Source organism: Ruditapes philippinarum, unplaced genomic scaffold (genome assembly GCF_026571515.1).
Source record: "Ruditapes philippinarum isolate M1 unplaced genomic scaffold, ASM2657151v2 ctg1060_1_1_1_1, whole genome shotgun sequence".
Taxonomy (NCBI): domain Eukaryota; kingdom Metazoa; phylum Mollusca; class Bivalvia; order Venerida; family Veneridae; genus Ruditapes; species Ruditapes philippinarum.
In genome coordinates, this window is record NW_026866038.1 from 1,581 (window position 1) to 26,467 (window position 24,887).

Genomic DNA, 24,887 nt, shown 5'->3' on the forward strand with positions numbered 1-24,887 from the left:
TGACAGTTCCAGATGACCAAGTGAAGGCAGTTTACAGATTGTCCCAAGATCTTCGTATACATTCAGCAACAAGGGCGTGTGCGCAGTACTTGACCTCTTGTCTCGACCCTGACAATTGTCTAGGTATCCCATCATCCTCTGTTTTTCCAACAGAGTTAACCTTCCTTTTATATTTGACCTTTGAACCTCCTAGCTACAGGGTTTACAGGCAGTCACTGAAGGAGTCCCAGAAGCATTCTCATTGGTTGCAGTTTGGTCATGTGATGGTGTGGGATGATGAATATGCAAATCAGCTTAAAAATAGATAAAATGGGTAAGAAAAGGTCCAGTTGCTTTTTACAAGTCTTTCATATTTAAACAGATATAACTTTGAAAAATAGAAAAAAAACTAAAAAAGAAAAATTTTTCCACCACTTTGATTTGCGAGAAATTAGTTTTTGAAATGTATTTAAAAATATTTTATTTTGAATGAAGTCTGTCGATCACTTGTGCCCATGCTCATTGCTTTTTATATGAAATGACTTAATTGCAAACTCAGTTTGATTAGGTTTTTATAAATATACCAAGCACAAGTGCATTTTAGATTTGCATGTTCAAAGATTCAAGTTTTTATCCACGTTGCCCCCTTTTACGTGTGCTTAATTTTGGCTATGGTAAGTAGCTTTTCTATTTTATTGATTCCTTTGTTTTAGTACTTTAAAAAAACCTTTACAATTAGAATTAATCAATGAGAAAAAGATCATCGACGTCTGCTAACAAAACACCCTGGTAGAATAGGTTTGTAGTCGAGTTAACCCATTCCACGCTTAATATCTGAATTGGACTCGCCCATCTTTCAGTTTAGACCAAACCATTCATCAGTTTTAGGGGAAATTTCAAAAAATGTACGGACAGATCGAGAAAAAGTGTGGATATCATGATCAGAGGGAACAATGTGATTGGTCGCATGGGTAGAACCATTTGCTGCCTTTAGGTTAAGGGTTTAATATAGAAGAATATTTCAAATTCAATATTGGACTTTGTACTAACTGAATGTGTCTATAGCATTTCTATAGTAGCTCAATAGACTTAAATTTGACCTTTTTTTCCACTTTTTACGTAATTTAGAAATTAAGGGCATCGGTTCGGTCAAAGTAGCAAACCCCTGGTCGATGGTCACAGTTTTTGTTACGGTATTTAAAGGTAATGTTTGACAATGATTGGCTGATTTACTAAACGTAATAAATGTTGTTTGGTCAGTTCTATATATAGCATCATGATGCTTTTACAAAAAAAACACATCAGCATGTGTAGAGTGCATGATTCATACCATTCTTCTTAAAGGTAAGTGATTTATACAAATATGAATTGTGTCAAATATAATATTCAATACTAAGGTCTTTGAGTAAACTATTTTTTTAACCAAGCTCCTTCCATTTGACTAAAAGTTGTGTACATGTACATATACATGAAAAAAAAAAACTTGTGACATGAGGCTTTCAGTATTTTGCTGGACTTTTATGTTTTTCTTTTTCTATATTTGATACTTAATATTTGGATTTTTTTTAATCAACAAGCCAGTAAGAAATTTTAATTCAAAGCAAAATTTGCCCTTTATTGTATTTTCACAGTGCCATTTAGGCAAAAATTTGGCCCCATTCCTGTCCAAAAATTATAATTTTCCCCCAACTTTTGACAAAAAATCCACCTTTATCAGTAAAAAAGGATGAACATTTTTATGCAGTTAGTAATGCTATAACAATTTAACTTTTAATTGACAGTTTGGCCTGACTAAAAATATTTCTTGTTTTTCAACTTCAGAATTCAATATAATCGTCTCTATAACCGTCTCCTGCCCTAATTTCCTGAAAAGTGAAAAAAGCATTGTGCTAAATTAAACAACCCGGTACTTTAATTTCCTACATTGAATATATATCAGTATTTGTATAATTGTTAAATTTTGTTAATCATTAATGAAAACTTACAGTTGAAATGGAAGGACAGGTTAAGAAGTGTTCACAAGGTTTTTAAAGTGTTTATGTATAAACTTGAAAGAGAATATAATTTATGTATACAAACTTGTCTGAGTTCTCACAGCCAACGAATGCACCAACTTACACAGACTAAGTAGCTGTTTAAAATTGCTGTCATTTCTATTCAAATTGCATCGCTATTTACTGACATGCATTTATAAAACATATGGATATATATATATAAATTTACCTAAAGTTACAGTACTTGGGAATATTTGACTGTAAAATTTACAGCTTTTATAAATCACTATTATTTTGATACTTTGAAAACACCGTTTAAACCTTGTGATGCATTACATTCAATGTTGCATTAAAATTCAATTCAAAATTGTCAATTTAAAAGAACAAATGCCATTTTTATGTTGCCATAGCAACTGGGGATATTCGACGATGATTTCTTTATTTACAGATTATGCCCTCGTTTCGGGGATTTCACCTTCGCCAACAGGTTTTTATTTAAATATTGGAAGGAAACTTTGTGACTGCCTTTATTGTACTAATGAAGAAAATGTTTGTTTTATTTTTAAAATTTAAAAAAAAAAAAAAAAAAAAAAAAAAATCGAAATAAAGCCTGTTTCATATTTCTGTTTATTTCACCTGCCTTCCTGAAAAGGAAAGTAATTGTAATTTTACTGTCATTTTGTTTGAGTTGTATATTTGATTTGTTAAGTAACATGTGGTTCTTTTAAAAAAAAAAACGAAATTTTTCATCTGAGTTGATGAAAATATAATATGTGAAATAAAACTGCTGTGGACAGGAAATCGTAGATTTCTGTTTCATTGCTGACGATATTTACTTTTGTCAAATTGAAAAATATTCTGTATACATGTATTCTTGAAATTTATTCTTTTGTTCAACAAATGATAATTTATAAAACTTTTTCCAACATGTACATACTGTTTGAATAAATGTTTTGCTATTGTAAATATTGCTTTTTAATGTAATTAAGAGTACATGTACCGGGGTATGTATTATAATAATATATGATGCTTATTTAATGCATTTTGTTGAAATATTTGAATTACATGAGACACAACTGTTTAGAAAGATTGACTGTCAATGGTTCTGCATAAACCTATTGCTCTGTGGTTTTGTGTTATTTGAGAGTTTTGTCTGATTTTGAGCCATGGTTCAAGGTTTTTAAACTGACAAAACTTTACAAATATTACAAATTGTCTCATAATCCTTAATTGAACATTCTGAATTTATTTGTATAATGGACTTATCTGGCTCTAAATTTGGAAGAGTATTCAATATGAAAGGGATTTCATTATCAAAATGAAAAAAAAATGGAGCTACCAACAGTATAGAGCCAGGTTCGACTGCACTGTAAAGGCCCATAACCAGTCAGCCTCAGACTATAGTTGGCAATCCTTATATTAAAATAATTGGTTATTTCTTTATAATTTGTAAAACTTTTATATCAGTGATATTTGATAGAAACACATTCTCTTTTAAAGTAAACAATATCTTCATCTGTTAACATAGTGTAGTCAAAATGTTAAACTTGTGTGTTATTTGGAGTAATGATTTCTGTTTTCAGGAATCCGTATGTTTGTTGTTGACCCGGAGTTTCGGGAACAGGTGGATCAGTATATAGCATGTAATATAAGGGAGGTTACTAACAGTAAAAAGTTCTACGGGCTGAGCAGGATTTCCTTGGAGATAGTTGGTAAGATTTTTGTTTTGGACCATTTTATAATGTGAGCAATAAAATCACAAAAATCACAAAAATAGATGGTGAATTTTGTCAGTTTATTAATACTATAATAGGCATACACTGTTAATTTCACAAGATGACTTTCCAGCTTTAATCAATTAACTGCTGAATTTGTGTTACGGTTGGCCCTGCAAATAATTTGCAACAGTCTATTTCCTATTGAAGGGATTTCAAAATAAAATACAAAAATTGAGTCAGCCAGGCTGTATACTGGTAACAAAGGCAGGCTTTCAAGCGGGCCCTACTTTTCCTACTTTTCCCTACTTTTTTTGTTTGACCCCTACTTTTCCCTACTTTTTTCTTGAAATGCCCTACTATCCCTACTTTTTTTTAAAAAAAGCTCGATAATTGATAAAAAAATCCAGTATAAGTAGTAGATTGATTTTGATATAATCTTTATCTCAAATTTAATAAGAATCAGATGCTAGTTTAATTGTAGAAAAAAGTTGATGGAAGTAGGTCATCAGTGGTGCAAGAGGGGTTCCATGATGAGGTTGGTTGTAGCTGACATGGAAGAATCAGCATCTTTAGGTGAGTTTGCTTCTATAGAAATATTACTTAATGGTCAATTATTTTTTATGTTTCATTTCAAAATTATAATATGTTTTGTACACAGACTAGCTTCTCAATTGTTTCCCAATGATACTGAGGGACAATACTTGCCAACATCTTTGAGCATATATAGATTTTGTCAATGTTTGGCATATAGGCAAGTTGCTCACTGTGATCATTTTGTCCTGAATTTTCATTGAATGAAAGATACTGGGAAAAATGTTAGGAAGTGTTTTCTGAAAAATACATATGCTTTCATTAGATAGAATTTGAATAGCTTTTAATATGGTGGGGGACTATAGAATTTTTATAACAGAATAATTTAAGAATAACTAACTGTGTGTTTAGGCTTTCAGTATGCCAATTATTTAGTAATTGTAATCATTAAAGTTGTGTGAGAGAATTGTTGTTGCACTCCAAAGTTTACTTAACAGGTTTTTTTGGCTCTCTATCTTTAAATATATAATATGGGCAATAAATACTCATCTCTACCTTGGAATTATCTGAGACCTACTTACATTTCTCGCAAGTGTCATTAAGTTTCTTTTTAAATTCCATTTTACCGTCACTATTTATTATTTCAGGCCCATTAATGTATAAAACTTTCAATGCCACAATGAACAACACAAAATTTAACAATGCATGGTTTAATGCAAAAGATGAAAAAATGGACATGAACCCATTTCTGGGTGTAAAAAAAGACTTCTAACTCTGAATACAGTGGCTAAATTAAATACATTATGAACTGTAAACCTTGCTTTGATTTGTGTCAGTTTTGCATGTACTAAATTTGCATACTAAGTGCTTGTGTATATAATCTTAAAATTTACTTTTGATTGTTACATAAGTATCTATTTTGCATGCCTAGGTAAACTCCATGCACAACTAGGAATGCTAGTAAATTTTTGCTTTTTTTTTACATTTACTCCTTTTCATTTTCTAGTGTGTTATAAATGCTAGTTAAAAAATCATGTTTTAACACCTATCCTTGTTCTAGTCTGTGTTTCATATATTATGCTATCTAAAACTATGTTTTTTGCACATAACATTTTTTAGCTTGACTATTCGAAGAATATGAAGAGCTATTGTAGTCACGTCGGCGTCCAGCGTCCGCGTCGGCGTCTGCGTTGGTTAAAGTTTTTTGTAAAGTCAAATATCTCAATTATTACTTGAGATATTCAATTGAAACTTACAATACTTATTTATAGTAACAAAGCTACATCAGATTGACAAGTTGGATAACTCTGCCTACAATATTTGACAGAATTATGCCCCTTTTTTGACTTAGAAATTTTGGTTAAAAGTTTTTTTGTAAAGTCAAATATCTCAATTATTACTTGAGATATTCAATGAAACTTACAATACTTATTTATAGTAACAAAGCTACATCATATTGACAAGTTGAATAACTCTGCCTACAATATTGACAGAATTATGCCCCTTTTTAACTTAGAAATTTTGGTTAAAGTTTTTGTAAAGTCAAATATCTCAATTATTACTTGAGATATTCAATTGAAACTTACAATACTTATTTTAATAGTAACAAGCTACATCATATTGACAAGTTGAATAACTCTGCCTACAATATTGACAGAAATTATGCCCTTTTTTAACTTAGAAATTTTGGTTAAAGCTTTTTTTGTAAAGTCAAATATCTCAATTATTGCTTGAGATATTCAATTGAAATTTAAAATACTTTTTTATAGTAACAATGTACATCAGTTTGCAAATTGCATAACTCTGGCTGCAATATTTGCAGAATTATTTGCCCCTTTGAAACTTAGAAATTTTGGTTAAAGGTTAAAGGTCTTCAAATATATTCTACTTGAAACTTTACACATGCACTTAGGGTCATAATTGGAGGGTCATAATTGTATGTCACTGACCAAGTTCCATAACTCTATCTTTCATTAAGGCTGATTCATATCCCCTTTTCTACTTAGTCTCTTGGTTAATGTTTACATGCAAGTTTTTACATATCTCAATAACTATTAAAGATATTTATTAAAACTTCACATTAAGGGTCATAATTGTAGGTCACTGACAAAGATCCATAATTCTATCTTGCATTGAGGCTGATTTTTCTCGACCCCTTTTTTCAACTTAGAAATTCATGGTAAAGTTTTTGCATTGTCAGCTGTTTTATCTCAATAACTACAGAAGGGTTTGGTGCCTTTTTTGGGACAATTTTATGCATTCATAATAATAAAGCAGTTATTTACTTGATAAAACATCTTAATAACAAGCCTTTGTACCTTTCTGTCAATTTATGTATTCATAGGTAATTAGTATTATTATACTCAATAAAACACCCTCGTGACATTACCTTCCGAATAGTCAAGCCAATACTGTATAATTAGACTCTCTCTAAGGCCTATAACATGAATTTTATAACAAAAAAAAATTAGCCCTTTTGTGAACTTAGAAAATTTAACATAATCAAGGCTCTTTTACTATCAAGCACTTAGAATAGTCGAGCGTGCTGTCCTACCGACAGCTCTTGTTCTTGTTTGTATTTTGTAACAACCATGCTAATCTTAAACAAGGTTTTACCACATTTCCTGTTTCTAGTCTGTGTACAAAAAACATGCTTACTTAATGTTTAATGTTGCTAATAGTCTGTGTTCTGACATGTTCATTGTTTATAGTTTTCTTTTATTATTTGGAATTTGATCTAAAATATAAAAAAATACCAATTCCAGGTTCATGTCCAGATTCATCCCTGTTGTGGAATCCCTATTGAGACACTGGTGACTGGTTTCCTAAATGAAGAAAATGCCATGGATTTTTTAGTTGATAAGGGTCTGTATTTGTTTTTGCATCAAACTTTGGAAAAATGGTGAGTAGAGTCCTACTTTCCCTACTTTTAGGCTCTGAAGATCCCTACTTTTCCCTACTTTTTTACAAAAAATTTCCTACTTTTATCCCTACTTTTTTATTATTGGCCACTTGAAAGCCTGCAAAGGATTTGGAAGAGTCTATCCAATATTTCTGTTCAAGCAAATCCAAGTTTTATGTGGTGAGGGAAGATGTAATGTGCCCCCTTCAGTACTGTACTTCTGACGCGCCCTGGCATAGAGGTAGAAACAGAGAGCTATAAAAGCTAGTTTCATCTTGTGGAAAATAATACAATTACCCATTTAATTTACATTTATTACAATTATCTGGGATAATTAAAAAGGCCGGTGCAACCAGTTTAAAATCAGGCCAGTCTTGCGTATTCATGCAAACTTGCCCAACGTCAAACAATATGGTTGCTAAGTATGACAATAAGTAACACCTAAAATGTTCATTGGACTATTCCAAATTTAAAGAAGGTCAAGTCCATGTTAAATCTTTAGTGGTGTATAGGTTAAAGATTTGCTGACATAATGAATCAATGATACATTGTCATAACAAAGTGAGTCATACATTATATACATGTATTCTATATGATTGTTATGAATTCACCACATCTGGTGCATATAGGGATATTTAAAAATTGGGAAAAAAAAGAGTTATGTAAAATAATAGATTTGAATACATTTCTTCTGTGGTGATACATATAAATACCCCTGAAATCACTGAAAATGGACTCGTCCGTCTGCTTGAACAGTTCATTTGTAATTTTGGAGTGTTCAATATAAAATTTGAGGGCAATGGTATAGTTCTGATTGGAAATGCAGGCTGTTATGGCTAGCCACTTTTCTCTATCTTAGGAAAGAAATCAAATAATTGATTAAAATCATACTGGAAAGGGAGGTAATCATTATTATACAGAGATGTTTTTTGTAAAGGGGGATTAAGTCAGTAACATTATAAATCATCATAATTATAAATTTTTTATAGGCTATGACATAAAAATAAAATATCAATTGAGGAATCGTTTTAGCTATTGTATAATGTGACTAGTACTTGGCGCAATAAAATAGAATAGATATAATCCCATTCAACATTTATAAGTATGATAATATAGATCATAGGCAAGACAGTATTGAACAGTTGGGGGTCTGTACACTCAGGATACATACTCATACTTAACATTAAGCTTAGGATACATACTTATACTTAACAGTAGTATACATTTCCCAGTGTATGTTTTACTTTTGTGAAGCCATATATGTTTATTTTATATTCACAAAGTGACTGTGTAGCAATATCAGTATTTTCTGATATCAAATTTTGAACAAATTATATCTTTAAGGATATAATAAATAAATTGAGACTTCAGTTACTCCTGTATAGCTACAGGAGATTATTATAAACAGGGGTATGCACACTGCCTGAAAGGACAGATGGCGCCTCATTAAGAAAATACACACACCTTGACTTTTTAATTTAAAAATATCTATAACATTACAGCAACGGACAAGTCAAACTGACTGACAATTCTCATAGAAATATCTATTTCATTACAGCACCAGATGAGCACCAGGTGAACCGAGCCAGTAACGAGGAAATATTACCAAAGGTTCTGAGTTGGTTAAAGGAGAAATTTCCCTCATGTAAAAACAAAATAGAGCCTCTGACTGAAGATGTAAGTAATCTTATATATGATACATCAATTTGTTAATGGGGATGTTCTCTATTTTATACATTTTTCAGGATATAGGTTCATATTGCACAATTGTTTTCAGTTCATAGCTGACTAAAAGTCAACTAGAGCAATAGATAAAACAAAGTCTTGATTAACCAAGGTGTTTATTGAAATAGAACTATTTCTCTAAAAAATAAAGGATAAAAAATGATCAGTGTTTTTTAAATTCAATTTGTGTGATAAAAAAATTATCAGTGTTTTAAATTCAAATTTTGTCTATGTGAGAACTGCCCAAACAAAATATGAAGGATAATAAAAAAATCAGTGCTTTTAAATTCAAATACTTGTGAGATCTGCTTAAAATTTTTTTTTTCTAGAAAATGCTCCTAAGCACATATGGAGTGTGTATTCCTTTAAAGTGAGAGATACATGCTAAAAATGGTAAAAAATTAATTAAATGGGCATTGGACATTCTTAGCATATTTGCCTATCAAATGCTGTATTTGTGTAAGTAATCAAAACATTTAATGTTTAAGCTGGGCATTAAGGGAAATAGATGAAGGGTGTGACTTTTGTTTGTTTTATTTATCTGCAATATGATAAAGTAAATTTATGTAGAACAATACAATAAAAGTGCAATATAAAATAGAAAATTTATTTAGAACAATATATTAAAAGTGCAATATGAAATAGTAAATTTATGTAATATAATAAAAGTGCAATATTGAAAAATATTATGTAGAACAATACAATAAAAGTGCAATGTGACAAAGTAAATTAACGTAGAACAATATATAAAAGTGCAATATGATAAAGTAAATTCATGCAGAATGATTTTATTAAAAGTAATTTTATGCAAATACAAAAAAGATGTTGGTTGTCTCCCAGTTATTATGAGCATACTTCCACACATTCCATGACAGATTTAGAAACATGGAATAGCGTAGAAGTGTGGACATAACTAAACCGGATTTCTCTTCGATGTAACGTCCCTCGATAATGTTGCATGTTATCATCTAAGAGAGCACACATGCAGACATTCCATTGGTTAGATATCAAATGGAAAGCATGCAAGTGTGTTCCCCAAGATGAATGAAATCCTTCGATCCTCAGCATATCCTGAAAATATAAGTCATGTTTAAACAATACTGAAGTTATTAAATCCATGTGAAAGATGTGTTCCAAATATTTCGAGCATACTTCAACACATTCCATGACCAAGGATAAAACATGGAATAGCGTAGAAGTGTGGACGAAACATTTAGTTTCTTGTGTATGTTACTTCTTTTGATGTAAAATCCAACTGGATGCTGATGAACAGTGTTATCCCAGGGAGCATACTTGCAAACATTCCATTTCTGATATCCAATGGAAAGCATGCAAGTGTGGACCCTAAGACAACTTCTCCTCTTAATCCATAAAATTTCCTTCCTATTTTAATAAGTCATTAAAATTCTTATTCCATTTTGTGTGTAATTCCTAATGTTCCAAATGTAGGTTGCTAGATGTTTGTGAGGAAATCAGATTTTTGTTCTCTTTTTATCCATTTCAGACTCAGAATCTTTACTTCTGCTACATTTACTAATTAGCCAATCAGATTGAAATATTTCTATAACACAGCTCTGTCACATCCAATGAAAATAGAGTATTTTTCAAATTCCAATTTCACTCAGCCAATGAGATTAAAGGTTTCATCCCATTTATGCAAATATACTAGGGGTCATATTGACAAGTTGCATATTGGGAAACAGGATGTTTATTTTTATGACACCTCGTTAATTAGCCCCTGGTTGGGGACACAAGATTAGAGGGAGGGTGTGGAAAGTGGATTATACAGGGGGGTATTTGCAGGATCTGTGTGACACATTAGGGGACCCTTTTCTGGATTAGGTCTAACACTGTAGGTGGCCAATTTGCAAGTTTATGGGGGTTTTATTGAGGAAGTATGTCCTCTATTAGAAAAACATTATTATTATTATTATTACTTAAAGTTGAAAGAAGGTATCTAAAAATAAAAGGAAAATTGCCAAAAAAAAAAAAAAAAATGATAATATATAACAAATATAAATTTATTTGAATTAATAATAATTAATTTATCCCAAATATCAATATTTTAATTTTTTTGTTTTCATATAAAGTGTTTGATTGTTCAATATTGAATTAAGCTTTATTTTAGATGTATTATGTATATTAAATCAGTATTTAATAGTTTTATTCATATAAATGTTTTTTGTTATTTAATATTGAACTAAGTTTTATTTTAATTGTATATGAAGATTTAAAGGCTACAATATAATGATAATTATTAATAATTATAAAACTAAAAGATGTCTGAAAACAAAAATGTATGAAAATAATAAAAATGTTCCTGTTGAAATTTAAAAAGTACCAAAACAAAATAATAAAACAAATTGTTAAAAGGGTACAGAATAGAAAATATAGGAAGATAAAAAGAATTGAACCTGTTGAAGTTTTATAATTATACAGTTTAATTATTCTTATTACATTTTTATTCAAGAATTACCAAAACAGTTAAATGAATTATAATAATTTGCATGAATGTATATTTAAATGTTTATTTCTTTTATAATTTCACAAGTCTGAATACTTTGTTTAAATAAAAAAAATTAGAACTTAGAAGAAGAAAAAAATCAGATTTTGAAATAAAATATTACATGATTATGAAATAACAAACTTTTAATTTATATGCACCTTATTAAAAGGAGTGTAAGAAAATTATTATTATTTTTTTTTTTTTTGGTGATAATTTATTTTCATGTCACCATTTGGTGGAAATGATAATTGGGCAGGTTGAATTCCTGAAGCAAAAGCCTTTTAGCTTATCAGTATAAAAGAATGAGAATAAGTTACCTAGAGAAAGTGTTAACTTGATTCAAATCTAAAAGGAAAAAAAAAAGTAATGCATGCACATATGACCATGTGTTTTCTTTGTCCTTAGTAAGCTGTTGTACACATCTACATTAAAATATTTTTATCACAATCTGATATCTTGATCATGGACTCCCCTACCCTCCAAAAGTTTTACATCATTCAGATTCAATTTCCTGCTCAGCATCTGTACAGCATTTGTTGAATATTTGACTACCATATGTGGCCAATTTACTTACATACCTACATGTGCTTTCTGTTGAGTGTTAGGACAAATGCCCCGACTCTTGAGCTCAAAATTTGTATCTTTTTAATTTCATGGAGATCAGTTCTTCAAAATTAACCCTTTTACAAGGCTGTGTTTTTGTATTGATATCTATACAAAAAGGCCATATAATATGACAATTAAATAAAATAAAAATGAATAAATGAAATAAATAAAAATTTTAATTTCTTAAGTGTATGGGAAATATTCAAATAAAAATGTGAATTCAATTTTAATAAGTATATATTCTTTAAAATACTAAGTAAATGTGCCAGGGAAAAAAAGAAAGAGAAAAGTTGTAAAATAAATAAATCTCAAAATTTATATTAAAAATAAAACAAAATGTTTACAAGGTTATTTTGGTGGGATTTTATGTAACATAACAATGTGTATAGGCATTTTTGAGCTTAATTGGTGAAGGATCTCATGTACCCCAACCACTGACTACTGAAATATTTACTGTTTATTATATTTGAATCAATAATTACATAAATGATATAAGTAATAATGTTTGAAGATTTATGCAGTATAATTCTTGTGGGACATATGTATCTCCTAGTTATCAAGTGGTTGTAAGTAAGTAATGTAAACATCATTAAGGGATCAGCAAATAGTGTCAAAATTATAAGTACAGTACTTAAGTATACTCTATTACTTTCTTACAATATGGTGTTAAACTTAATCAAATATATTTTAGCAGAAACCAGGCCTTATAATGGTTAAGAATATGGTTTTAATTATATAAAGGAAATTATAGCCAGCTTATTGTTAAGAAAGGTGTTATTTGTAATCATCACAAAATTTTGTTTAAAAAAAATGTTTATTTTTGAAATATATTGCAGATGTAATTTTAAAATGACGATTAAAAAAAAAACTTCAGTAAAAATATATATTAAAAAAAAGGGAATAAGTAAAAAAATGAAATGTATATTGAAAAAGGCCCAAATTAAAATAATGAAATAAATGAGACTTTAGAAAAAGTAAAACAAAATAATTAAAAAAAGTTATAAGAAAAATCCACATAGTCTGATTTAAAAAAGAAGAAAGTATAAATTATATAAGGTGTTGCATATTTTGATATGGTGATTCAGTCTCCACATTTTCTTATAAATCACCTGACCGTCTTTTAATGGAGACTTTTGTTTGGGTACATAGCATATCCCAAGTTATATAATTATAATCCAAGGTGATATTTTTCCTACTTTGATTTTAAAGAAAACAAACATTGCCCCATGGACAAATGCTGCCTGGACATGAAAAAATGGAGTGTAGGACAAAAGCCCTCCCGTCAGAAAGTGAAATGGCGGACAAAAGCCCTCCTGTTAAAATGACAAGGCGGACAAAAGCCCTCCCGTGAAAATGACAGGGCGGACAAAAGCCCTCCCTTAAAAATGACAGGGCAGACAAAAGCCCTCCCATGAAAATAATAGGGCGGACAAAAGCGCTCCCGCAGCAAATACATATAATATGTACGTTGAATAGTTTATATTTTCTTTTCAATGCACTCAACATATTAAAATTGTAATCATGAATATTTTTGTTTTCCATTGGCATTTACTGTGTTTGTATGAGCTTGAGCACATTCCTGAGAGGCATCTGAATAATTAGTGCTAAAGTCTGTAGGGTGCATATTTATTTCACGTAGATTTATGAAGGTTTACTCCTATGTGAAGTTAAGATTAATAGAGTAAAAATGATGAAAAGAAGTTAAAGTTATCTAACTTTAAAGTTAAAGACATTAATAATGTGCCTTGTAATGAATCAATTACTTTTCAAAGTGACTTTGATTTTAACGACAGTCGTGTAAAAAGTTACCTCATTAAACATTTCAGGAAGGTATGTTTAGAGTAAAAGGTGGTTCTAGCTCATACACATACTTAGGCCAATTGAAAATAACAATAAATATATGTAACAATTTTAATATGTTGAGTGCATTGAAAAAAACACAGGTATTCAACATACATATTTATTTTTGTTATGGGAGGGCTTTTGTCCGCCTTGTTAATTTCACGGGAGGGCTTTTGTCCGCCTTGTTAATTTCACGGGAGGGCTTTTGTCCGCCCAGTCATTTTCATGGGAGGGCTTTTGTCCGCCCTGTTATTTTCACGGGAGGGCTTTTGTCCGCCCTGTCATTTTCACGGGAGGGCTTTTGTCCGCCTTGTCATTTTTTGATGGGAGGGCTTTTGTCCGTTTCCGGAAAAAATGCCCCCCTTTTTTGGCTAATTTGGAAGTGCAGACATCCCCGAGAAATTTTTAAGTGCAGGCATTTGTCCCTCTTTGTTTTATCACATAAATGTGTAAATGTCTGCAGTGTGAACAAGCAGAAAAAAAGCATTTATGACATTTTAAATAATTTTTTGTTCTTATTTTTTTACTAACAGTTGATCGTACTATACTTGAATTCTGACAACACTCTCACAGACTGTGATGAGGTAGACGATGAGGTCATTCAGGACAATGAAGTGGTACAAGACTACAAGAAAATGACCAGACGTAAACAGGTAAGCCGCACAGGTCGCCTCGGGCAAGACAAAATTCCACAGTGACAATTGATCTCAGACTTTTGAGTCGGATAATCATTTGTCTTTCTTGGCTGGTGATTCAGGGATTATAATTATGATTCAGAGATTATATGAGCCACGTCATGACAAAACCAACATAGTGCGTTTGCGACTAGCATGGATCCAGACCAGCCTGCGCATCTGCACAGTCTGATCAGGATCCATGCTGTTGGCTATTAGTTTCTTTACTTGTAGTAGGGTTGGTAAGTGAACAGCATGGATCCTGGTTGCACAGGCTGGTCTGGATCCATGCTGGTCGCAAACCCATTATGTTGGTTTTGTCGTGACGCGGCACAATTATGGTATAAATAGTCGGTCACTCACAGAGTAATTGATAATTATTACGGGTTGGTTATCCAGGATAGCCTGTAAGGTGGTTCAACCTCAAAAATATACCAAAAATGTTTGGAATCAACCAAAAAAACAAACAAATATGTGACAGTAACTTTACATAAGAAAAAGACTTGTATAAATAAGGAATGTAATTGAATAAAGTGTTTTTTCTCTAAATTTGGAAGAAGCCCAGTATGGGCCTGAAAGCAGGTGCAGTGTTAACACTGAAATGGTTTTTTGTTTGGACTCCATATGCAATATGAATGTTATGGTTGATTTGATTAAAACATTATAATATTTTGTTGTATATATTTTTATATGGAAGACGGACAAAACCCCACCAGTTAAAACCCCACCACTCAAAATTTTATAGAGTGGACAAAACCCCACCACTAAATTTTATAGAGTGGACAAAACCCCACCACTAATTTTAAACAGAGTGGACAAAACCCACCACTGGACAAAACCCGACACTTACCAATTATTGGGCAGATTTTGAATGAATTAAAATATATATATAATATACACATTTTTTTCACATCTTATTTTTTAATTTCAATATTACATTTTTGTAATATAAGAATGAACAATTTTATTAACAATGCATGTACATCTTGCATGTGCAATATTCAAAAAAGGTGTTACAAACTGTACACACCTTGAATTATCCATTATTATTAGTTTCTTCAAATTCATTTCTTCAATTTATTTATACTACTACTATTAATCAAGAATATAGCACATTTTATCAATTAATGATTAAAAATAACACATTTTGTATAGCACATTTCTAGTTTATTCAGTTGAGTCTATTTCCTTCATTATACTTAGTTTAAGCAGATACCGTGGCCGATAGCCGGAAGAAACTCAGGTACAGTTTTCTCCTTATTGATGAGTTGTTCACACATTATTTTGAGTTTCTGATGATGCACAATTGTTTGTTATTTAACATGTTTACAAGAAAGTTTTGTCCACTCTATTAAACTGATGTGGTGGGGTTTTGTCCACTCTATAAAATTTAGTGGTGGGGTTTTGTCCACTCTATAAAATTTTGAGTGGTGGGGTTTTAACTGGTGGGGTTTTGCCCTACATTCTTTTTATATAAGTAAGTGTATTTAAATCCTCGAAATTTTCTGTATTTCAGAGTGGAAGGGTTGGTCAGAAAGAAGTAGCAAATGTATCACCCGAAGCTACCGGTACACCAAATTATATGAAGTTTAATATCGAGCCAAAGCACCCTGTGCACGAACAGGAATGGTCCATCGTTGCATCTTATAAAACTAAAGGTATTTTTATTTTATTAGCTCGGCTTTTTCAAAGGAAACCAATGGAGCTTTTGGTAATTAAGGTTTCAGGCACAAGCAGGCACCTGTGTAGAACCACCAATTAGCTTATACTAGCTGGGTAGCTCCCTCTCATTAAAGAATCCAAAGATCTTATTGGTGGGCTTGTTTACTTAACCTTTCCCTTATATAAGCGTGTTTCGACGGCTTTTTGCCCCCCCCCCCCTTTTTTGAGGCCTCAACAGTGAAAAAAATGTCCTATTTAGACCCAAACACTGTTTTTCGTTTGAGAAATGTTGTTAAAAAAAGTGACCATTTTTTCGGCGCCGTCCCCATCCAAATAATACATCAGGGGGTTGCCAGAAGGGGGATGTGCCCCCCTTCTGTTTGGGGGGTTTGAAGGGGGGGCGGAGTCCCCCTCATCGCCAAGAAAATTTTTGGACTTGTGAGAGGCTTAAAATGACCCAGGTTGATCATAAGGTAACGTGTAACCAACGCTGAAAAACCTTTGACTCTATCTCATTCCTTTGAGAAGTTGCAGCATTTTGAAGTAAATTTTGATGGAAAAAATCGAGGCAAAAAGTGATTTTTTGGCAATTTTGAGATGTCCCCTCGTTGCCATGGTAACAGGAAATTTAAGACTGAGCATGTCGTTACAAAGGCAATGGTCAGTCAACATTTGTGCCAAGTTTGATTAGTATTGAAAGCATTTTTCATAGTTTCATAGCAGTTTGAACTTGTAAGAGGAGGCTTTTCAGTGAAAATGGCCATTTTTCACAATATGCTCATGGGGGAAAGGGTTAAAGATCCTGTAACTCAAATTTTTTTATTGTTTTATATCATAAATCTGATGCTCAAATGAAGATTTATCAATATCGTAAGTTCAAAAAAGAATAAAAGATATCCCAAACGTAAAAATATTACCGAATTTGCATTTCATGTAAATAAAGGGAGGTAATTAGAAATCCATTTTCGATAAAGTCCAAGCCAAATTTTTCAGTAAGAAATGAATGCATATATTTTAATGACTACTTATAATGTGAATAAACATTTGCAGTACATATTCCTGGATGTTTGGAAATTGTTTTAGAAGAATAATTATATACATATATAAAATTAGTATTTTGTATCAGGTATATCTTAGGGGCCTCCGTGGCCGAGTGGTTAAGGTCGCTGACTTGAGATCACTGGTCCCTCACCGCTGTAGGTTCGATCCTCACTCGGGTCGAAATCTTTCATGTGAGGAAGCCATCCAGCTGGCTTACGGAAGGTCGGTGGTTCTACCCAGGTGCCCGCTCGTGCCTGAAAAAATGCCCGAAGGGGCACCTGGGGTCTTCCTCCACAAATAAAGCTGGAAAAAATCGACGAAAAAATCTCGGCGGGACGCTCTTGGATGGCCCGACTTGAGTGCACGGTCGCCTATATGGGCTTTCCGGCGGCGACCTTAAATAAACGCATTAAAAAAAAAAAAATCAGGTATATCAACAAACCACGGAAGAATTTTTATATGGATTTTGGCAAGTTTGAGATACATGATCCAATATTATATATACTTATATAGTAGATAATAAAATGTTCTAGATCAAAATAATATTATTCATCATATAAATGTTCATACTGAATCTCTCAGAACTTTATCAGTATTGTTTTCCTCAATAATATTTTAATAAGAATATCCAAATGAAACATTTCAATTGTTTTAATCAACATTTGAAATACTTAAAGCTACATTAAATAAATATGTAAAAATATTTTTGCCGTTGGCCTAAAAACCAAGCTTTCTACAGATTCATTAACCTTTTTAACAGTCTTGTTGTAAATCTCAACAAATTGTGTTCATAAATTAGGATTTTAAACGGAAAACCCCACGGTAACACTAAAGTTCGTATACGAATTTTAACATGCAAATGAAAATTATAATCAGCTTGTGTATGCGCTACGTCACAGTGTTATAGCTGCTATCCGGAACACAACAAATATGATATTTTCTTGTGCAAACACATTTTAACCGTTTAACTTCACGGTGCACTAGGCCTGAGGTTCAGTTAAAAGTAATCATCTCATAAAAAAAAGATTAAATTTGTATGAAAACATCCGTTACAATGCGGAAATATACCGTTAAATTAGGACTGCTACTTATACAGTCATGTTTGTTGATTTAATATTGATGTACGGATGATCTGAAGGCGGAGTTTCTCATGCAAAGAGATATTGTACTTCCGATTTCGCCACAATGAGGTTGTCCATTTTTTATGCTTATAAAACTCATTTTGGTTGTCTGGACACCAAAATAAGATCTGTAGTAGATATAAAACCCAATTTATTTATGAAATATCACTTTTTCTGTTTTTATGAAATTTATTAAATGTAACTTTAAGGAAACTGTCCTCATTGTAGACCAATCCACTTTAACTGGTCAGATTTTTACTTTCAAGTATCTAAGATTAATAATTTAAATTAATCAATACACAATGTATTTTGTTTTCAACCATACAGTTGTAATCAATTTTATTTTATCAATGTTCCTTTATAAAACAAAAACATTTGAAAATTCATGTTAAGTTACATCAACACTTCAATAGGTTATGCAAAAAAAAAATTATTTAGAAATTTAATTAACCAACCCGCCTCCCACCACATGGCTGAATATTTAGAAAAAAAAATTGATACAGACAACAGTAATTCCCGACAGTATTTTTTTCTTCGCTTTGATGACAATGGTGTTTCTATGTCTTATAAGCGAGTAAATCCGGTATGTTTACAAGTTGTTAAAAATCTTTTTTACAGATCGATCATACATGGCTATAGCGATGATGAATGGTAATCTGGTGACTATATCGGTACATTACCGGCCTGCCGTATCAACCGGCAGTGGAAATGAAGAACCCGGTTCTCCGGTGCACAACAGTAACAGCAGTAACAGTTTGTTTGATAAGTGGGTGATCTTTATAACTGTCGTTTCAATTTTTTTCTTTTCTTGTAAATTTTTCATTCATATTTTTCGATACTTTTATCTCATTATATTTTTGTAATTGGCCAGTCCTATTTTAGCCCCTTGTAGCTGAGGAGTTGCCTTTAAAGGTTAAGGCATAATAATTGCAGCCACAATTTATACCTGCGTGATCGTAAGATGTGCCTAACTGGGATCGAATAACTGAAGTTTATGCCTCTCTTAACTCCAGCAGATGAGGTGGTTTTGACCCCTAGTGTTGCATTGATGTTTGTAACACCTGAGGTTAGCTAAAATCATTTTTCCTGTTTTGGCGCCAAATGACCTATACTGTGTTGGTGTGTGGTAAAACCAAACAAACAAACAGTTTGGAACAGTTCATTATGAGCACAAGGGATTTCAGTATAAGAATGCTCCAACCTGACAGCACATAGCGTTGATATGTGCTGGACTGCGTTGATGACCCGGCTTACATAGTTATATATACTCTAAACAACTATCGTATTATCGAGGCATATCTGTTATCGATTCTGGTCAAACATTTTTCAAAATGTGCAGTCATGCAAATGTTAAAGTTAAATAAGTTTTATCCGGTTCAACAGAGAATGCTTTGTGTACAATTAATTTGTCACCTCCAGACAGAATATAATGTATATTTTGTTCTCGCCATTAACGTTCAATGAGGCCGTAGTGGAAACTTAACATACGGCGATATTACAACGCTCCGAAATACTAATCAAATTATTGTCACTCTAAGGTTTCTAAAGTAACACAATTCATTGATTCATGGACATAATAGGATAAGGGTTTGTATTATTGTTTGTTCGTAACTCAGATATTTCATAAGAACCAGGTTTGCCAGCTAAATTTAGTGTATTCATATCTTAGAGTTTTCCCATGTTTTCGCTTTTGATAAAAAGATGTTTCTAAAAAGATAACTGGTATATATGTCCTCTAAATGTTGTTTTTCATTTTACAGGGATGACGATCAGGAATCTTTGAAGGGTATGTCTACCAACAGATGTGCATTTGGTCTGAAAGCTCTCGATGGAAAACTGTTTGCTTGTGGTAAGCCTTTTTGTATTGGTTTGAACATATTTATTTAAGCTTGATTGCGAAACAAGTTCTTGTAACTTATATAAATCACTTTTGAGTCCGCTTCCTGGAACCAACCAGTACTGGTGTCATATGAAGAAACATAGTCGTGACCCGATTAGGGCTCAAACCCATGATCCCTGGGTTGAGAAGCAGACACCTTAACCACTAGGCTACCAGTTCCCTTAAAAGCATTTTTGAATTAATTTTAGACATTTCTCTGATCACTTCATGTCGAATTTATCTGTTGAATGACAGTATGAAATAAACGGATTACTATTTTTAGCACTGATTAGTTTTAAGAGATCATTTTTCTACTTCTAGGGGGATACGATAGAGGGGAATGCTTGAAGTCTTCTGAGGTGTACGACTTTGATACTAACATGTGGTCACTGCTAGGGGAAATGAAGTCTGCCCGAGGGCGATTCAGTATTGCTCTTTACGAGGGGAAGATCTATGCATGTGGCGGATCTAACGGGAACCATGATATGAAAACGGTAGAATGTTACGATCCGAGAGAAAACAAATGGACGGTCGTTGCTGAGTCACCAAGAGGGAAAGCCTCTCCAGGTATTCTGATTTAAAATCTTCAGAGGACCAGACATTACGGTTTACAAACTTATCAATTACAAGTTTTAAAAGTTGGGAGCCTCGGTATTTCATTACTGAAGTATTTAAAGTATGTAATTGTCAAGGGTTTCTGTTGTAATCACTGAACATGGCCCGAAAAAGTCACAAATCAGACATTCCAGGAAATCTGAAAATTTTACGGGGCCGGTTAATTCCAAAGGAACTTTGTGGCCAGCGGGATGAGAAGAAAAACACAGAGTTGTCTCATACTTGTGATGGGTATATCACGTTAAAGGCATGCCCCATGACAGTTTAGTTTCTCTGTTTCCATTAGATATATATGATTATTACAATACACATGTAAATGACATGTACATATGAAAAATATTTTACCTAGATTTATGATTATTTTATTTGAAAGTATAATTGATTCTAAAATTAGTCTTTTTGCATAATGATAACTTTCAATAATGGGGGCGTCTGTGGCCGAGTGGTTAAGGTCGTTGACTTCAAACCACTTGCCCCTCACTGCTGTGGGTCCAAAACTCTATAGAGACTGAATTCTTCATGTGAGGAAGCTATCCAGCTACCTTGCTGAACATCGGTGGTTCTACTCAGGTACCCTCTTGTGCCTGAAATAATGCATGGAAGGGCACCTGAGGTCTTCCTCTATCACTATAGCTAGAAAGTCGCCATATGACCTATACCGTGTCGATCTGACGTAAAACCCAATCAAACAGACTTTCAGTTTTCACTTCTGAATGAATTTACATGAAATTGAACGTAGTAAAGGTAAGTTATTTTTCATGAATAAGGGGTGGTGTCTGCATGGCCAAATGGCTATAGTTAGTTTGCTAACTTAGAATTACTTGTCCGTTAGTGCTGTTGTTTTGATTTAAACTTTGGGTAGAAAGGTATCAAGCTAGCTAATGGAAGGTTGGTGGTTCTACTCGTGTGCCTTAAATCCAGGGGTCACTGGTTCAATCCTTAGTTAAGGCGAAATTCCTCTGTGAAAATTTATTTGGACATTGAGTCTTAAAGTCATTTGTCTTTCACTGATGATTCAGAAATCATGTGGGATAAGTAGTTGGTCATTTACAGAGAAATTGATAGTTTCTGATCCATATTTATCCAGGAAAGCAGGCAAGATGCCTTGACAGCCGAGATATGACCCCCCCCCCCCCCCCCAAAAAAAATAAAAAAAAATTGTTTAATGGGGTTGTAAACTAGAAATACAATAACTTGAATTTATTGAATACCTTCTTTTGTCTACTGTACTGCATCAAGTGTCTTCTGAGATCTTCCTTCACCTTGGAAGCTATTTAGGAATTCTGGCTTGCTAAAATTTTTGTTTTATTGTAGTAAAATGTGATATTTTTTTCCACTCAGGTATCACTGTTCTTCAAGGGAAGTTGTATGTTCTTGGCGGCTGTATTGGTCAATCAACCGTGTCAGTCTGCGAGGTTCTTGACCTAGAAACAAAGGAGTGGAAGGCAATTTCTTCTATGAGAATACGTAAGTTTTTGTTTCTGATAAAAGAGAGAAAATGTTTTCAATATCAGAAGTAAAGTTAACTGAAATCCAAACTATTTGTTAGATAAGGAAATATGATAAATACCTGTGCCACTTTTGGGACTCCGTAAAAATGGTATTGCACGGCTGTGCATATATTTTGACGTGACGTCATTTGTGTTATACAAACATAGCGTTAGGACGCACTAAATGTTAGTGTTATACTATAGGCGCGCAAATGAAAAATGGTTCTTTTTCACTTCAAACGGTATTTATTTTTGGTATGTGATAAAAAGAATATTAAATTCATGTAAGTTCATAACCAAATTTATTGTACTCGTTGAATTAAGTAATATTATGCTTGCCAGAGGCTTGCATAATATAATTTTATTCAATAAGTTTAATAAATTCAGTATTAAACTTACACTCATTCAATATCCTCTATTTATTCATTCATTATTCCAATGAATTAGACCAAATTGAAATCAATTGTATCGTGGACTCTGAAATTCGATTCCGTTCAGAATAATTACTGCCTCACTCTAACTATTATAATTAAACATTAAGGTTTTGGTTTACAACTTTTGGCCATTGCTGCAAACGACACAAAAAACAAAACAAAAAGCTTTAGGCTGATATTTTTAGGTACACAAACAATTTCAAAAGGCACTGTTTAGCTTACTGTCATTTGTATCATTTTCAGCGAGATTCCAGGTTGCTGTGACTGTATTCAGAAACAAGATATATGCTGTCGGTGGCACAAACGGTTGGAAATGTCTGAATGAAGTGGAGGTATATGACCCGCAGACGAATGAGTGGTCTATAACGTCGCATCTGAACATTGCTAGACGAGGGGCTGGTGTTGACGTTCATAAAGGTATGCCTGCTTGTCATAGAATTTTGGTTTAAATATATTCTAGAATTGTTTTGGTGAGGCATAATGATAATATTCTATGTAGATATCATGATGTAATTTAAAACAAGCATTGTTTGTGGAACAATATCTGAATACTATGTAAGAAATAGTCTGTAAATATGACTTTGCCCTTTGTCAAGGGGCCTGTTTTACTAACGTAAGTTTTTGTAAGTATAATAGTAATTTTATGCTTAGGTTTAATCTTGTTTAAATCTTAATCCCAAGTTTGTTAGTAAAATGGTCATCAGGTTTATTATTAAAATTCCTGTTTTCTTGTCTAAGAGTTTACCTTGAAGTTTAAACCTGAATAAAAATATAATTGTTAGACATGAATGTAGTGGCTTCCGGAAATATACACTGGCTTGTTACAGTTGCCACTTGAAAAAAAGAAAAAATGGGTCGCCAGTAGAAATATACCTGGGCCTTTTATAGTTGTCACCGCCAATAAGCATAGGCGGTTAACTTGAAAATACTAAATAGATTTCTCTGAGGAAAGTAAAATGTACATGGTTCCAGAAGTAACAAATAGTTCTTTAACGTTTGTAGATGTAAGGTTCGTTTGAAGTCTCTTACATATTTTAGTGGGTTTAGATGCAGTTTCTAATGATCGAGCCACTGACTTTGTAGTGCCACTTCTTTAGCACTGCACCTGCCCTGAATATGTATGCAGCTCAAGACTTTTGCTAAGATCTTGAATATTTTCTCTTCTGTTTGATTAATCAGATGATGTTATTTTATTGTAATATTTTTCTGTTATATTTTACAGGGAAAATGTATGTTGTTGGTGGCAACGATGGTACATCAGCCTTGAATTCTACTGAAATATACGATCCCGAGACCCATACATGGACACTGGGACCAACGCTCGTCACCCATCGTGCAAATTGCGGAGTTGCTGTTCTTGGGGATAAGCTCTTCGCCACAGGAGGTTTCAATGGCAAAAAGTTCTTGAATTCAATGGAATTTCTCGATCTGCGTAAAAGCGAATATTGGCGTATGGACATGCCTGGTTGTGAGGAAAATGGAACAGATGGTATCCATAATCAAAACGGTACAAATGGTAGTTGTAGCGACGACGGTTCCCAAAATGGCGGCATGTTCATGGAAGCGGGCGACGTGAATAGCAACGTGACCGAAGCAGTGATCTCAGGAGAAAAGGGGAAGAAACATGGCTCGGAAGTTAACGGGGACTTGAACCAAGATACAATGTCCGATATTAAAACAAAATCATAGCCAAGGTTTTCAGATTTTCAGCTTATTGTACTTTCATGTTAATGTTCATTATCCATTTTTTTGTGATTCATAATCTGTGCACTCCTTAAGATTAGAAAAGGGGGTCACTCATAATTTTTTTTTTCATGTAAAGAATGCATTGATATGTGGAAATATTATTATCTATATGTATTACAGTATACATGAACCCTTATAATAACTGGGAATTTATTATAGGCTAAGGCTATGTTTCAATTTTCTCTGCATGCAATTTTTGATAAAATGATTGTATAAAATAAACATACGCTGTTCATATTGGAATGTCATTGAGCCATGTATTTCTACATACATCAGTTTTATGGTGTCACTAAGGTTGGGAAAAAAAAACTGTTTTCAAAACTTTTATGTTTTAATAATAGTCTTGCTTTTTTTAAGCTCACCTGAGCACACAGTGCTTAAAGGTGAGCTATTTGGATCACTCATTGTCCAATATCTGAGTT

General features: G+C 32.7%; 1 protein-coding gene across 1 annotated transcript; it reads left to right on the top strand.

Annotated features, from left to right (window-relative positions):
* LOC132731078 (influenza virus NS1A-binding protein homolog) lies at positions 1–24,887 on the top strand (the record flags this gene model as incomplete). Its single annotated transcript, XM_060717189.1, is given in 11 exon segments — positions 1–123; positions 3,557–3,685; positions 8,683–8,801; positions 14,337–14,456; positions 15,994–16,135; positions 18,920–19,067; positions 20,062–20,150; positions 20,502–20,747; positions 22,137–22,262; positions 22,963–23,136; positions 23,942–24,887. Coding segments are annotated over 11 exon segments (1,883 nt in total), but the record flags the coding sequence as incomplete, so codon positions are not given.